The 13762-nt window shown below is 72.7% G+C and overlaps 4 protein-coding genes across 4 annotated transcripts; 1 reads left to right on the forward strand and 3 right to left on the reverse strand.

The window, feature by feature from the left end:
* Positions 1–122: 122 nt before the first annotated feature.
* Positions 123–3316, forward strand: DBNDD1 (dysbindin domain containing 1). Its single transcript, XM_080552128.1, has 4 exons — positions 123–281; positions 2248–2394; positions 2526–2666; positions 2757–3316. The coding sequence occupies exons 1-4, from the start codon at positions 251–253 to the stop codon at positions 2915–2917; spliced, it is 480 nt and encodes a 159-aa protein (XP_080408254.1). The 5' UTR covers positions 123–250; the 3' UTR covers positions 2918–3316.
* Positions 3317–3671: 355 nt separating this feature from the next.
* Positions 3672–7582, reverse strand: DEF8 (differentially expressed in FDCP 8 homolog). Its single transcript, XM_080552127.1, has 10 exons — positions 7275–7582; positions 7001–7150; positions 6315–6456; positions 6075–6239; positions 5739–5866; positions 5406–5519; positions 4946–5026; positions 4691–4831; positions 4448–4557; positions 3672–4335 (listed from the first exon to the last, which is right to left on the reverse strand). The coding sequence occupies exons 1-10, from the start codon at positions 7488–7490 to the stop codon at positions 4233–4235; spliced, it is 1350 nt and encodes a 449-aa protein (XP_080408253.1). The 5' UTR covers positions 7491–7582; the 3' UTR covers positions 3672–4232.
* Positions 7583–8014: 432 nt separating this feature from the next.
* Positions 8015–10888, reverse strand: TUBB3 (tubulin beta 3 class III). Its single transcript, XM_080552132.1, has 4 exons — positions 10738–10888; positions 10128–10236; positions 9550–9660; positions 8015–9309 (listed from the first exon to the last, which is right to left on the reverse strand). Exons 1-4 carry the CDS (start codon positions 10792–10794, stop codon positions 8234–8236), a joined length of 1353 nt encoding a protein of 450 aa, XP_080408258.1. The 5' UTR covers positions 10795–10888; the 3' UTR covers positions 8015–8233.
* Positions 10889–11780: 892 nt separating this feature from the next.
* Positions 11781–13496, reverse strand: MC1R (melanocortin 1 receptor). The gene has a single exon (XM_080552131.1). It carries the CDS (start codon positions 13359–13361, stop codon positions 11919–11921), a length of 1443 nt encoding a protein of 480 aa, XP_080408257.1. The 5' UTR covers positions 13362–13496; the 3' UTR covers positions 11781–11918.
* Between the last annotated feature and the right edge of the window lie 266 nt (positions 13497–13762).

Genomic DNA, 13762 nt, shown 5'->3' on the forward strand with positions numbered 1-13762 from the left:
TCGCTCCCGGTGCCCCGCACCCCTCCGGTGCCCCCCCCCGCAGCCCCCGGTCTGTCCGCTCCGGCTCCCGGTGCCCGCCGCCCCCCCCCCCGGGCAGGATGAGCCGCCCCCCCCGGCCCCGGCCCCGGCCCCCGCCCCCGCACCGCCCCCATCCCCGCCCCCGCCGCGGCGGGCAGGAGCGTGCGGGCTGCGGGCTGGCACCGGGCCCGCCCCGCCCAGCACCGGCACCGGCACCGGCCCGGTCCGGCCCATGGAGGCTCCGGGAGCGGGCGGCACCGCAGGTGAGCGGGGATGGGGCGGGGGGGGGGGGGGGCAAAGGCAGCGGCGAACCCATCGCCGGGGCCCCGGGGGGCGGCAGCGGGGGACGGGGGGGCTCGGGGGGACGGGGGTGGGTGTGCAAGGGGTGGGTGTGCAAGGGGGGTGTGCAAGGGGTGTGTGTGCAAGGGGTGTGTGTGCAAGGGGGGGTGGGTGTGCAAGGGGGGGTGGGTGTGCAAGGGGGGGTGTGCAAGGGGGTGGGTGTGCAAGGGGGGGTGAGTGTGCAAGGGGGGGTGTGCAAGGGGGGGTGAGTGTGCAAGGGGTGGGTGTGTGCAAGGGGTGGGTGTGCAAGGGGTGGGTGTGCAAGGGGGTGTGTGCAAGGGGTGGGTGTGCAAGGGGGTGTGTGTGCAATGGGGGGGTGCAGGGGGTGTGTCAGGGGGTGCATACGTGCACCAGGGGAGCGTGAGGGTGTGCAGGGGGGTGTCTGCGGGGCGGGGGACCCGGGGGGGGGGGGCACGTCTCAGCCCCCTGCCCCGCGTTACCGGGGGGTGCAGGGGGGCTTCACCCGGGGCAGGGGGCGAGGTGTGCAGGGGGCACCCTCAGACACGGGGGTGCTGGGGCTGCCGCCCGCCTGCAGCGCCCGGGGACGGCGGTGGTGGCCCTGGGGGTGCGGCCGGGGGGGTCCCCGGCGCCGCAGCGGGGTCACGCCGGTGGCGTCGAGCAGCTCCCGCGCGCGCCCGCCCCTCCTGCGTGTGCCCCGCACGCGGCGGTGCCACCGCCCCGGCCACGAGCCCGCCGTGCCCTCCCGCCGCGCCGGGCCCTTCGGCGGGGTCGGGGACCCGTCGAGGCGGCCGGAGCCCCCCCCCGGTTGGGGTGGCTGGAGCCCGGTGCTGTCTCACCCTGCGGTTGACGTGAGTCAGCAGCGAGCCGAGCCCTGCCACCGGCCCCCGCTCCTCGCCGGTGAGCCCGAGCGGCGGCCGAAGCCCGGCGGCACGGGGGGCCACGGGGGATTGCTGCGGCAGGGAGCAGCGCCCCGGTGGGTGGGGGGCTGCGCCGGGGGGGGAGTGGGGACGTCACCCACCGGGGCCGTGGTGCATGGGGTGGTGGCGGGGGGCAGCCCCGCGTCTCCCCCGGGGCTGGGGACGGGTGCGTACGGGGTTGCTCCTGGACGAGGAGCGGGGTGGGGACCCGGTTTCCCTGCTGGAGGGAAGGTGGTGGCACCGGTGGGCACCCCGTCCCGGCCAGGGCACGGGGCAGCCGCTGTCGGGGCAGGCGCACGGGCTGCCTGCTGCCCTCTGTGCCCAGCACCGGAGCCAAATGTCCCTGAAATTCCCTGAAATTCCCCCTTTCTTGTGCTGTCTCCTTTGGGTGGGGGTGGGGGTTCTGCCCCTTGCCCCGCCACGCTGCCACCTCCCGGGGGGGGGGGAGGAGGTGACCCCCCCATCCCGACGAGCCCGTCCCCGTGCCCCGTGCTGTCTCACCTGGCAGCAAACCAGTGGCGGGGCCCAGTGGCACGCGGCTGGCTCTGTGCACCTGCAGCCGTGACACCGGGCGGGCTGGGGGCCGTGGGTGCCACCGCGGTGCCTGGTGCCACCCCACGCACTGGGGGGGGGTCTCTCGGCCGTGCTCGGAGCCAGCCCAGCCCCGGCTGCCGCCCCCCCCGGAGGGGCCGCCCAGCACGCACCGTGCCGTGTCTGCCCGTTCCCCCCCAGGAGACAAAACGCCTCTTGTCTGGGCTCCGGCCTCCGAACAGGCTGCGCTTTTGTCTCGCCGACACAAAGGGGCTGCGAGGGGCGGGGGGGGGCTGCCGGCACCGGGGCTGGCGGGGCCCACGGCAGCTGCCTCGGAGCGCTGCCTGTTCCGCGGGGGTCCCGGGGCTGGGGACCCGCAGCCCCCTCGGCCGGGGAGCCCCAGGCAGGCGGCGGGGCCGCGGGAGGGAGCTGCCGTCGCTGCCCCGGCCCCGCACCAACGTGGCAGGTGCCGGTTCTGCAGAGCTGGGCAAGGAGACGCCGGCCCCGGAGCGAACGGCGGGGACCCCTGTCCCCGGCACAGCTGAGGAGGCCCCCGACGTCCCCGTGGAGGAGCAGGGCGGCATCCCCATCCCCACCGCCAGCCTGCTGCAGGTCACCGAGCGGAGACGTGAGTGCACCCCCCACACACACACACACTGGTCACTGTCCTCCTCAGCCCCTCGTCCCTCCCTGGGTCCCTGCCCAGCACCCTCGGCTCCCCCCAGGGCCCCCAGCCCACCCCCGTCCCGCTGCCCGCAGAGCCGCTGAGCAGCGTGTCCTCGCTGGAGGTGCACTTCGACCTGCTCGACCTGACGGAGCTGACCGACATGTCGGACCAGGAGCTGGCCGAGGTCTTCGCCGATTCCGACGAGGAGAACGCGGCCGGAGAATCGCCCAGCGGTGAGCGACCGGCCGCCCGCGCCCCGTCCCGCTGCCGTCCCCCCGTGGGGGGTGGTGGGGGGGCACGGGCTGAGCCTGCTGTCCCCGCAGGGCTGCACCCGCAGGCCATGCCGCGGGCAGGGTACCTGCGCTCGCCCTCCTGGACCCGCGCGCGGGAGCAGGGCCGGGAGAAGAAGCACCTCAGCGACTCGGAGCTGCAGCCGGGCGCCGTGGACGCCTTCCTGGCCGTGGAGCGGCCGCAGCAGGAGTAGGAGCTGCCCCAGGCGGTGGGGACGGGCCCGGGGACGGGCCCTGCGCCTCATCCTCGGCCTTTTCCGACTGCGTTCCCCATGCCCCGCCTGGGAAAAGCCGTGCGGGGCGAAGGACTCGCTGCTGGGGTGCTGGGGGTGGCCCTGGGCGGCGGGGGCAGCCCCAGCCCGTGGGTACCAAGCGATGCCAAAGCCGGTGGCCTGGTGGGGAGGGGGAAGCGGCCCCTCCCGGCCCTGTAGCACAAAGGGGGCCGCGCTGCCCGGCCCCCACCTCCCTTCTGCCGTGGTCCTGGCCCCCCGGGGAGCCCCGGCTCGGCGGGGCCAGGAGCCGCGAGGTTCCCGCGCTGTACCACCCGCCACCATGTAGCAGCTGTGTGTACCGGTAAAACCGAGCGACCCATGGCCACGGCTCTGCCCCGTCACTGGGGGAAAGGGGGGGATGCGACCCCCAGATGGGGGGGGGGGGGCTGCAAGAGGTGGGGGTGGCTTAGAGGGGACCCTGTGCCGCCAGCGGGGGGGAGCCCCTGCAGGAGCAGCACCAGGCATAGGGCAGGCAATGGGGAGGGATGCAGGGGAGCCTGTGAGGCAGGAGATCCAGACCCCGTGCGTGAGGGCCTGCCACGGTGCCCCCCCAAGCCCACTGAAGCCCCCCCAGCCCCCCAGCCGGTGACCCCCGCTCTGCCAGAAGCAGCCCCCAGACGGGGTCACGACTGCGGCGCTGTGCAAAGAGGCCACGCTGCTGCGACAGAGACCGGGCGAGTGTTGCAGGAGCAGTGTTGGGGGACAGGACACGGGTGGGGGGGCCACGCGCAGTGGGGGCTTCCACGAGCAGCAGCGAGCAACCGCGAGAGCTGTGGGGGGCCAGCAGCGTGCAGGACCCCTGCCGTAGTGTCACACACGGGCACTGCCCTTAATTTTCCCCCCTCTTTCCCCCCAACCCCTTGGCCCTGTCCTTCACTGTGCTAAAGTGTGTCCCACGGTGCAGGGGGAACAAAACCCAGTGGTATTTCCTCCACACCAGCAGCATCCAAGCGGGTAGTGTTCAACCGGGTAGGGCCATGCATGGTGGCTGCCGGCAGCCCCCCCAGGGCAGGACCCCCCCCCCCCCCCCCAGCTGCCGGCTCTCCTCCCGCACACCCTGCCCAGCCCTTTGGGAGCGCGTGGAGACGGAGAGAAATCCAGGGCAGCCTCAGCCCCGTCCTGGCACCCTCGCCCTTCCTGGCAGAGCCCGTTCCTCCGGCTCCGCTGGCGCGCTCGCGGCAGAGCCGGGGCCATGGGCTGGGAGCTCGCAGAGCCCACGCCTGGGGCCGGGCCCTCCCTAGGGCTCTGCCTCGGCCACGGAGTCCTGGAAGAGGGACTGCTTCCGCAGGCTGAGCCGGGCGCACTTGGGGCACGTGGTGGAGTTGTCGTAGTAGCAGTCCCTGCGGGGAAGGGACGCGTCGGGGAATGCCGGGAAGGGCCCCGGAGCTGCCCGCCCCCCCCCCGGCCGCAGCGCCCGAGGGGAACGCAGCGAGGCACCGGCACCCGCCGTACCTGTGGAAGACGGCGGAGCAGTCGGTGCACACCGAGGTGTGGCTGTCGAAGGGGAAAAGCACGTCGCCCTCCTTGCAGAGCTCGCACACGAAGCCTTTCGCCTGGCAGCGCTGCGGCGAGAGGGGGCAGAGGGGCTCTGGTACCTGGATGCTTGGCAGGGACCCCCGAAGCCCCCCCCACACACACACCCCCTCCGCGTGGCTCTGGCCCCCATGGGGCCGTGCCCAAAGCCACCCCGCTCACCTCGCAGTCCAGCTTGATGTGCTTGGCGAAGAGGGTGTGGATCTCGGTCAGGGAGCAGCTCAGGCGCCCGGCCTCAATGTCGATGAGGTCCTGCAGCGAGTACATCTCGTCGTTCTCCACGAAGTGCTGCCGGTCCTGCAGCTGTGGGCGGGCAGACGTCAGCGCTGCGCCCGTCACCGCCGTGCCCGCGCGCCCGGGGGCCTCCCTGGCCTCGGCCTCCCTCCCTCCCTCCCTCCCGCTGAGGCCAGGCCTGACCTGCAGCAGCAGCCGGGCCTCCATCGCCTCCTTGCAGGTGATGAAGTACGGCTTCATCAGCAGGATGTCCTGGCGCAGCTTCTGCGGGTGGGCGCGGGGGGACAGGGACAGGGAGGAGACAGGAGACAGGTGGCAGGGGCAGGATGGAGATGGGGACAGGGATAGGGATGAGATTGAGGTAACGGTGCGGGAGTGGGAGAGGATGTGGGGACAGGAACAGGTTGGGGACAGGGACAAGGCCGTGCTGGGCCAGCTCCAGCCCTGCAGCAGTTCAGGTACCCCCACGCCTCCAGTCAGCGCCGCCCCCCCACCCTGCCCTGCTCCCCCTTCCCAGCCCCCAGCAGGCGCTGCTGGCCCCAGCCCCCTCCCCACTTAATGCCATCCCTCCCACCAGCCCCATCCTGGGGTCCCCGTCCCCCCCACCCCAGCCCCTGCCCGCCCGCGGCCGCACCGCGCTCACCCGGATCTCCACCAGCTCCTCCACGTAGTTGAAGAGCAGGGGGTTGATCTCCCGCAGCTTCAGCACGGGCCGCGACACCATCAGCGCCAGGTACCGCATGCTGCAGCGCGACACCTGCGTGCCCGCCACCGTCACCCTGCGCCCAGGCACGCCGGGGCCTCCCAGTCCCCACGGACCAGGGAGCTGGCCCCCCCAGGACCCCACAACAGAGTCGCAGCCCCCCAAGTGGCCTCCACCCATGGACACAGCCTCCAGGGACCCCTGCCCGGGGACATGCCCTCCCAAGTGATCCCCCCCAAGAGACCCCGCGGCCCCCACCAGCACCATGGGCACCTTGCGGGGCTCAAAGTCCCAGTTGTGGATGGCGCGGGCGGGGACGACGGCCAGGTCGTTCCAGTGGCAGCTGCTGCAGTAGTAGAGGCCGGTGTAGTCGCACTGCCGGGCTTCGCTGGGCACCCCCCCTGCGGCGGCACACGCGTCGGTACCGGCACCCCCAGCCACACCGGCACCACCGCCGCACCCCGGGATGCGCAGAGCACCCAGAGGGCGACGCTGGGGTCCCCAGACCCAGCCCCCCACAGCCCCAGAGCCCCCACCTCCAGCTCTCCCCAGCCCCACGCGGCCCCCAGAGCCCCAACGCCCCCCTCCCACAGCCCCCCGGCGCCTTACGGAGGGCGATGGGTGCCCGGCACTCGGCGCAGCGGTAGTCCTGGCTGTCCAGCCCGCTCTCGGGGCAGATGCTGAGCTGGTACTCGGCCTGGTGGCTCACCTTGGACCTGACGCAGGGCTTGGTGACCAGGGGCAGGCACTTGCTGTGGCACCGGTAGTAGCACCCTGCGGGCAGGCGGCCGTCAGCGTGGGGCCGGGGAGGGGACATGGGGAGGGGGGGTGTCCGGGCCCCCAACCCACCTGTGCAGGTGTACCAGGTCTGGATGAGCCCCCAGATGATGGTGCTGCACTTGTCGCACGTCTGCTTGACGCTCTTGCTCTTCTCCTTGTAGAAGCGGTGCTCCAGCACCACGCGGATGTTGGGCTCCTCCTCGTCGGGGTCCTGCGGGCGGCGGGGGTCAGTGTGGGCCCCCCCAGAGCCACAGACTCCCACCCTGGGACCTTCAGGACCCCTCCCAGACCCCCAGAACCCCACTCTCTAGGGCCCACAGGGCCCTCAGGATCCCCCCCAGAACCCTCAGAACACCCCCTCCAGGGCCCCCAGGACCCCCCCCAGCACCCGCAGGACCCCCCTAGGACCCTCAGGCCCTCTCTCAAGGGCCCCCGGGACCCTCAGGACCCCCCCCGGACCCTCAGAACCCCTCTCCAGGGCCCCCAGGACCCTCAGGACCCCCTCTCCAGGGCCCCCAGGACATCCCCGGACCCTCAGGACCCCCCCAGGACCCTCAGAACCCCCTCTCCAGGGCCCCCAGGACCCCCCCAGGACCCTCAGGACCGCTTCTCCAGGGCCCCCAGGACCGTCAGGACCCCCTCAGGACCCTCAGAACCCCCTCTCCATGGCCCCCAGAACCCTCAGGACCCCCACAGGACACCCAACCCCCTGCTCCAACCCCCCCACCGCCCCCCCCCGGAGCCCCCGGCCGCACCTGCAGCTCCTGCAGCTTGAGCCGGAGGTGGATGAGCCGCACCACGGCGTCCTTCTGCCGCTCCGAGTGCTCGGGCAGCGCCAGGATGGCCCGCTTGCACTCCTCGATGGCGCGGCGCAGCTGCCGCACGTCGGGCGCCAGGATCAGGCCCTGCGGGACGGGACGGGACGGGACGGGACGGGACGGGACGAGCGGGGGGCTGCAGCCCCCGGTCCCCCACCCTCCCCCCTCCCAGCCCCCGGTCCCCGACCCCCCCCCCGTCCGCCCCACTCACCACGGGCCGCGAGAAGTGGTCCTCGGCCAGCCCCAGGTCCATGGGGCGCTCCGGGCCCTCGGCGTCCCCCGGGCACGGCTCCGGCCGCCGGGCAGCCGGCGGGGGGGCACCGGGGGGCGGCTCCTCGGGTCCCCCCCCGGCGGGAGGCTCGGGGCCCTTGTTGAAGGGGTTGAGGTGAGCCTGCCGGAACCGGGCCAGCTTCTCGTCGTACGCCATCGCCGCACCGCCACCGGCACGGCACCGGCTCCGGCACCGCACCGGCACCGCGCAGCCCCGCCTGAGCGCCGCCCCCGGTACCGGCCCCGCCCGCGCCGTCGGGGCGGGCCCCCCCCCCCCCGCCACTCCCCCGTCCTGCCCCCCCTGGCGGCCGGCGGAGCGCGCAGCGCCCGGGGGGGGGGAACGGGGGGAGCCGGCCCTATAAGCGAGCCCCCAGCCCCGCCCCGGCCCCCCAGCGCCCCCCGGGGCGGGCTGAGCCTTGCTGCCCCCGAGCCGGGCACTATCCCCCCCCCCCCCGGGGCTGTGTCCCCCCCCCCGGGGCTGTGTCCCCCCCCGCCATCAGCAGGGACAAGGCACAGCAGGGGGCGCCTCCGGAGCATTGTCCGGGGGGTGACAATGGCTGGGGCACGGCCCCGACGGGTGCTGGTGGGCCCCGACCCCCCCCCCGGGTCACTGAGCCCCCCCCCGCCACCACCAGCCGGGCCTCCTCCCCCCCCCCCCCCCAGCAGACACGGACAGGGAAGGAACCGGACAGCAATAAATTTATTGAGTATTCCAAAAAAAATATTAGACACGAACCAGTAAAAAACGAAAAGGGGGAGGGGGGGAGGCCGGGGGGGTCACGGGAGGGGCCGAGCTAACGCAGGGCGGGGGAGGGGGGGGGAGCAGACACCGAAGGGGCGAGGCCGGGGCCCCCCCCGGGAAGCAGCGGGGCCGGGGGGCGATGGCGAGCGGGGCCGGCATCACTTGGCGCCCTGCGCCTCCGACTCCTCCTCGTCGTCCTCGTACATCTCGCCCTCCTCCTCGGCCGTGGCGTCCTGGTACTGCTGGTACTCGGACACCAGGTCGTTCATGTTGCTCTCGGCCTCGGTGAACTCCATCTCGTCCATGCCCTCGCCCGTGTACCAGTGCAGGAAGGCCTTGCGGCGGAACATGGCCGTGAACTGCTCCGAGATGCGCTTGAAGAGCTCCTGGATGGCCGTGCTGTTGCCGATGAAGGTGGAGGACATCTTCAGCCCCCGGGGCGGGATGTCGCAGACGGCCACCTTGACGTTGTTGGGGATCCACTCCACGAAGTAGGAGCTGTTCTTGCTCTGGATGGCCAGCATCTGCTCGTCCACCTCCTTCATGGACATGCGGCCGCGGAAGACGGTGGCCACGGTGAGGTAGCGGCCGTGGCGCGGGTCGCAGGCGGCCATCATGTTCTTGGCATCAAACATCTGCTGGGTGAGCTCGGGGACGGTGAGGGCGCGGTACTGCTGGGACCCGCGGGCCGTCAGGGGGGCGAAGCCGGGCATGAAGAAGTGGAGGCGTGGGAAGGGCACCATGTTGACCGCCAGCTTGCGCAGGTCGGCGTTGAGCTGCCCGGGGAAGCGCAGGGAGGTGGTGACGCCGCTCATGGTGGCCGAGACGAGGTGGTTGAGGTCGCCGTAGGTGGGGGTGGCCAGCTTGAGCGTGCGGAAGCAGATGTCGTAGAGCGCCTCGTTGTCGATGCAGTAGGTCTCATCCGTGTTCTCCACCAGCTGGTGGATGGAGAGGGTGGCGTTGTAGGGCTCCACCACCGTGTCCGACACCTTGGGGGACGGCACCACGCTGAAAGTGTTCATGATGCGGTCGGGGTACTCCTCGCGCACCTTGCTGATCAGCAGGGTGCCCATGCCCGAGCCCGTGCCACCACCCAGCGAGTGGGTGAGCTGGAAGCCCTGCAGGCAGTCGCAGTTTTCGCACTCCTTCCGCACCACGTCCAGCACCGAGTCCACCAGCTCGGCCCCTTCTGTGTAGTGCCCCTTGGCCCAGTTATTGCCGGCCCCACTCTGACCTGCGAGGGAAAGGGGGGAGGAAAAAAAAACAAAACAAAACAAAGACATGATGGGTGCTGGGGGGGGACACGGCACCGAGATCTGATTCTGGGACAGGGTGGGGAGCGGGAGCCGCCGGGCTCGGCGCCGTGAGGACGCACCCACAGACGGCCCCGGGGCCGGACAGGTGGGGGACGCGGCCCCGCCGGCGCTGCCCATCCCGGCCCCCCCAGCCCGCGGCGCAGGGCGTGGCCGCCTACCGAAAATGAAGTTGTCGGGGCGGAAGAGGTGCCCGAAGGCACCCGAGCGCACGCTGTCCATCGTCCCCGGCTCCAGGTCCACCAGGATGGCGCGAGGCACGTACTTGTGAGCTGCGGAGAGACCTCGTGCTGGAGGGGACCCGACGCCCCCCCGGCCCCCCCGGGGTCGCACTCATTGTCCTCAAGCCTCAGGGGCTCACGGGGCTGGGTGCATGTGTTGGTCCCCCAGACAAAAGGCTCCCCACTGGGCTGGGTGCCTATGTCCACATCTCCCCCCCAGAAACCCCCCCAGGGTCCCACGGGGCTGGCACACCCATGTCAACCCCCCTCCCCCCCCCAAAAAAAATCCATGAGGTCCCACGCAGCTGGGCGCACGCGCCCATCCCACCCCAAACCACAGGGTCTCGCAGAGCTCATTTTCCCCTCGTCCCCCCCAAACCGCAGGGTCCCCATGGGGCTGGGTGCACGTATCTGTCCCCCCCCCGCCCCGCAGGGTCCCTGCAGGGGGTGGCAGCACCGGGATGGAGGGGGGGGACACAATGGGGGGGGTAGCGGTGCCCCGGTCCCCGGGGGCTTACAGGAGGCCTCATTGTAGTAGACGCTGATGCGCTCCAGCTGCAGGTCCGAGTCGCCCACGTAGTTGCCGCTGGGGTCTATGCCGTGCTCATCGCTGATCACCTCCCAGAACTGGGGGGGGGCACGGCCTCAGCGGGGGCGGCGGCCCCGTGCCGTGATCGCGTCCCCCCCACCCCCCTCCCCGGGACCTCCCCCGGGACCGGCACCGGGGCTGCCGCAGCCCGGGACCCCCGGGAGGGGGCTCAGCACCGGGGATGGGTGGGGAAACACCGGGGATGGTGGGGGGGGGGGGGGGGTGAAGCACCGGGTGGGGGGGATCCCGCCCCCGCCCCGCATCCCGCGGTGCCCCCATGGGGTTTGTGGGGGGGTGGGGGGGGCAGGGGGCGGCGGGGCCCCTCCCGGTACCGGGTCCGCCGCGGGGGCGGGCGCTGTCCGCGGTGCTGAAGGGCGGCGGCGGCGGACAAAGGAGCGGGGCGGGGCCCTTTGTCCGCCCGGTGCGGCGGAAGGAAGGGGGGGGGGGGGGGGAGATGGCGGCGGAGGGGGGGGGGGGTCTTTGTCCGCCGCTCCGCAGCGCCGGGGCGGGGCCGGGGCCGGTGCCGGTGCCGCCGTTACCTTGGCGCCGATCTGGTTGCCGCACTGCCCCGCCTGGATGTGGACGATCTCCCTCATGGTGCGGCCGGGCCGGGAGCGCAGCGGGAGCGGAGCGGGACCGGGAGCGGAGCGGCACCGGCAGCGCGGGGGGCGGCCCCGCCGCCGCCGCCGCCTTTATAGGGGCCGCGCGCCGCACCGGGCCGGGCGCTGACGTCACCGCCGCGCCGCGGCCAATCAGCGCCCGCCGCCGCAGCCCTGCAACAGCCCTGCGGCACCGGCACCGCCGCCCGGCACCGGCACGGCTCGGTCCGGCATGGCCCGATACGGCCCGGTACGGCCCGGTACGGCCCGGTATGGCCCGGTATGGCCCGGTATGGCTCGGCCCGGCCGCGCCGTGCTCAGCCCGTCCCGGTGCCGCGGCACCGCCCAACCGGAGCATCCCCGGTACCGGGGGTCGTTGACACACGAACACCCCCCCACACACACACACACGCGGGGGGGGGGGGGTTGGGGAGGGGTCCCCGCAGCCGCGGTGGGGGAGGGGAGGCGGCACGCCCACCCGGCCACGCGTGGGGGGACCCCGGCCCCCGCGGGGGGAGCACGGGCCCCGCCCGCCCCCACGGGGATCGGGGCTCCACCGGCAACCGGACCCGGTCCGAGCATCCCCGGGGCAGCGGGGCCCGGCCCGGATCCTGCCCGGGGGGCTCCGTCGGGGGCCGGGGGGGCTCTGTCCCGGCTCCGGGCCCCCCCGCGGGCCGGCAGCGTGCGCGGCCGCAGAACAAAGGCGGCGGCGGCGCGGGGCTGCCTTTGTCCCGCCCGGGGGCGGCCGCGCTCCGCAGCCCCCCGCTCCGGCGCCCCCCGGGGCGGCCGGGACCACCCCCCCCCCCCCCCCCCCAATCCCCGCCGGTGCCGGGAGAGGGCCGGAACCGGTGCCCGCGGTCCCGGTAACGGGAAGCGATGGGTCCGCGGATAAAGGGCGGGTGCGGGCGGGGGCAGCCCGCACGGAGGCTCCCGGTGCCCCGCGACGCTCGGGGCCGCACGGCGGTGCCAGGCAGAGCGTCACTGCAAAGAGCCTTTATTCGGTACCGCGAGGCCGGGCAGCCCCCCGGCACCCGGCCCGGTCGGGGCGCCAGGAGGAACGCCCCACGGCGCGTCTGTCCGTCCGTCTGTCCGCCCGTCTGTCCGTCTGTCCGTCCCGGTGCCTACCAGGAGCACAGCACCACCTCCCGCAGCGTCCGCCGGAGCTCCTGGCTCCGGAAGGCGTAGATGAGGGGGTCGACCACCGAGTTGCAGATGATGAGGATGAGGAAGAGGTTGAAGTAGCCGAAGAAGCAGGTGCAGAAGGGGTTGGTGGGGCAGGTGACGATGAGGATGAGGTGGAAGAAGAAGGGCCCCCAGCAGACGAAGAAGACGCCCAGCAGGATGGTGAGCGTCACGGCTCCCTTCAGGCTGCTGGTGCGGTAGACGGTCGGGTGCTTCTGCTGGCTGGAGATGCTGCGCAGGTGGTGGCAGGCCAGGGCGAACATGTGGATGTAGAGCACCAGCATGAGGATCAGCATGAAGAGGAAGAAGCCGATGAGGCAGAGGAGGATGGCGTTGTTGCGGTAGTAGGTGATGAAGACGGTGCTGGAGACGGTGCTGGCCAGCCAGACGCTGGCCATGGTCACCACGGCCCGCTGCAGCGTCATGATGCTGTGGTAGCGCAGGGCGTAGAAGATGGTGATGTAGCGGTCCACGGCGATCACCCCTAGGAAGGAGAGGGAGGACACGACGGAGCTGCAGATGAGCATGTCGATGATGTTGTCCATGTGGCGGATGATGCTGGCGTGCATCACCAGCACGCCGTGCTCCATCAGCAGCATGAAGAGCGTCTCCACCAGGTTGCTGACGCTCACCAGCATGTCGGAGACGGCCAGGCAACAAATGAAGTAGTACATGGGCGAGTGCAGGTTTCTGTTCTTGAGGATGGCGGCCACCACCAGCAGGTTCTCCACCAGGCTCACCAGCCCCAGCGTGAGGAAGAGTTCGTTGGGCACGTCGAGCCCCTGGCACCAGGCGCCGCCAGCCCCGGCCGTGGCGTTGCTCTGGTTGCCCTCGCTGGCGTTCCAGGGCTCACGGAGCAGGCGCAGGGGGGCCAACGTTGACATGGCACCGACCTCAGCCCCGGGGGCTCCCTGGATGGCGACCGTGGCTCCAGGGCCCCCCACAGCACCTGCAGGCCGCCTGAGTGCCCGGCTGGCCCCGCCAGCGCTCCCGCAGCACCCAGCTGCGAGGTCAAGAGGACATGGGCACCACGGCGCCCTGAGCACGGGGGAGATGGGGAAGGGCCCCCCCACCCCACCAGCGTCCCACTGGTGTCGCAGCCGCCCTCCTCGCCAGCCCTTCCTGGCGTCCTCAGAGCTCAGCAAGGGCTCGGCGGCAGTTATGGGGAAGAAAGGGCCCTTTCTCTGCACCACTTTAAAGCCGTCTCCCTCAGCTCCTCCTCCCAAGGAGGGTGGGCACACACATGACAGCCTGTGCCCCAGTAGCTGGGGCAGCCACCACCGAGGCTGGGGCTGCCGGACCCCGGCACTGCCCCGGGGCACCGCGCACACTGGGGTCCCTGCGCACCCTGGGGGCCATACGCCACGGCCTCCGTGTGCCATAGGGGTGCTCTGCGCCCTGTGGGTGCCAAGCGCGCTGGGGGACCGTGCACATTGGGGTTCCCGTGCTCCCTGGGGTCCTGCATGCCCCGGAGCTTCCACATGTCTTGGGGACCCCAGTGGGACCGTCCCCACAGCCGGGGCAGCGCGAGGGACGGAACTCGCCCCCGGCCATGGACGTCTCCCCCTGCTGCACCCAGGTGCTGCGTTGCAGAGCAGCGACGTGTCCCCTGGGGACTGTCAAAGGCACAACTGAGCACAGTCCCACACTGTGGCCGGCTTGCGGCCTCTCTCACAGCCCAGTGCGACAGCAAGCCCAGGCGGGCTGGGGGACGCGGGACCCATCTGACCATCATGTGCCTTTGGCTGGCTGTTGATGCCCGGAGCTGCTCAGCCACCAAAGA

The sequence above is a fragment of the Anser brachyrhynchus genome (assembly GCF_964034855.1).
Source record: "Anser brachyrhynchus genome assembly, chromosome: 12".
Lineage (NCBI taxonomy): Eukaryota > Metazoa > Chordata > Aves > Anseriformes > Anatidae > Anser > Anser brachyrhynchus.

What these genes read in the sequence shown, in the direction of transcription:
- DBNDD1 (XM_080552128.1), top strand. Translation starts at nt 251, where the DNA reads ATGGAGGCTCCGGGAGCGGGCGGCACCGCAG. An exon ending in GCAGGTCACCGAGCGGAGAC is followed by an intron (nt 2,395 to 2,525) that starts GTGAGTGCACCC and finishes CGCTGCCCGCAG; the next exon opens with AGCCGCTGAGCAGCGTGTCC. An exon ending in GGCCGGAGAATCGCCCAGCG is followed by an intron (nt 2,667 to 2,756) that starts GTGAGCGACCGG and finishes CTGTCCCCGCAG; the next exon opens with GGCTGCACCCGCAGGCCATG.
- DEF8 (XM_080552127.1), bottom strand. Translation starts at nt 7,490, where the DNA reads ATGGCGTACGACGAGAAGCTGGCCCGGTTCCGGCAGGCTCACCTCAAC. An exon ending in ACCACTTCTCGCGGCCCGTG is followed by an intron (nt 7,151 to 7,274) that starts GTGAGTGGGGCG and finishes CCCGTCCCGCAG; the next exon opens with GGCCTGATCCTGGCGCCCGA. An exon ending in AGGCCCGGCTGCTGCTGCAG is followed by an intron (nt 4,832 to 4,945) that starts GTCAGGCCTGGC and finishes GCCCGCCCACAG; the next exon opens with CTGCAGGACCGGCAGCACTT.
- TUBB3 (XM_080552132.1), bottom strand. Translation starts at nt 10,794, where the DNA reads ATGAGGGAGATCGTCCACATCCAGGCGGGGCAGTGCGGCAACCAGATC. An exon ending in CTACTACAATGAGGCCTCCT is followed by an intron (nt 9,661 to 10,127) that starts GTAAGCCCCCGG and finishes GTCTCTCCGCAG; the next exon opens with CTCACAAGTACGTGCCTCGC. An exon ending in CCCCGACAACTTCATTTTCG is followed by an intron (nt 9,310 to 9,549) that starts GTAGGCGGCCAC and finishes TTTCCCTCGCAG; the next exon opens with GTCAGAGTGGGGCCGGCAAT.
- MC1R (XM_080552131.1), bottom strand. Translation starts at nt 13,361, where the DNA reads ATGGCACACGGAGGCCGTGGCGTATGGCCCCCAGGGTGCGCAGGGACC.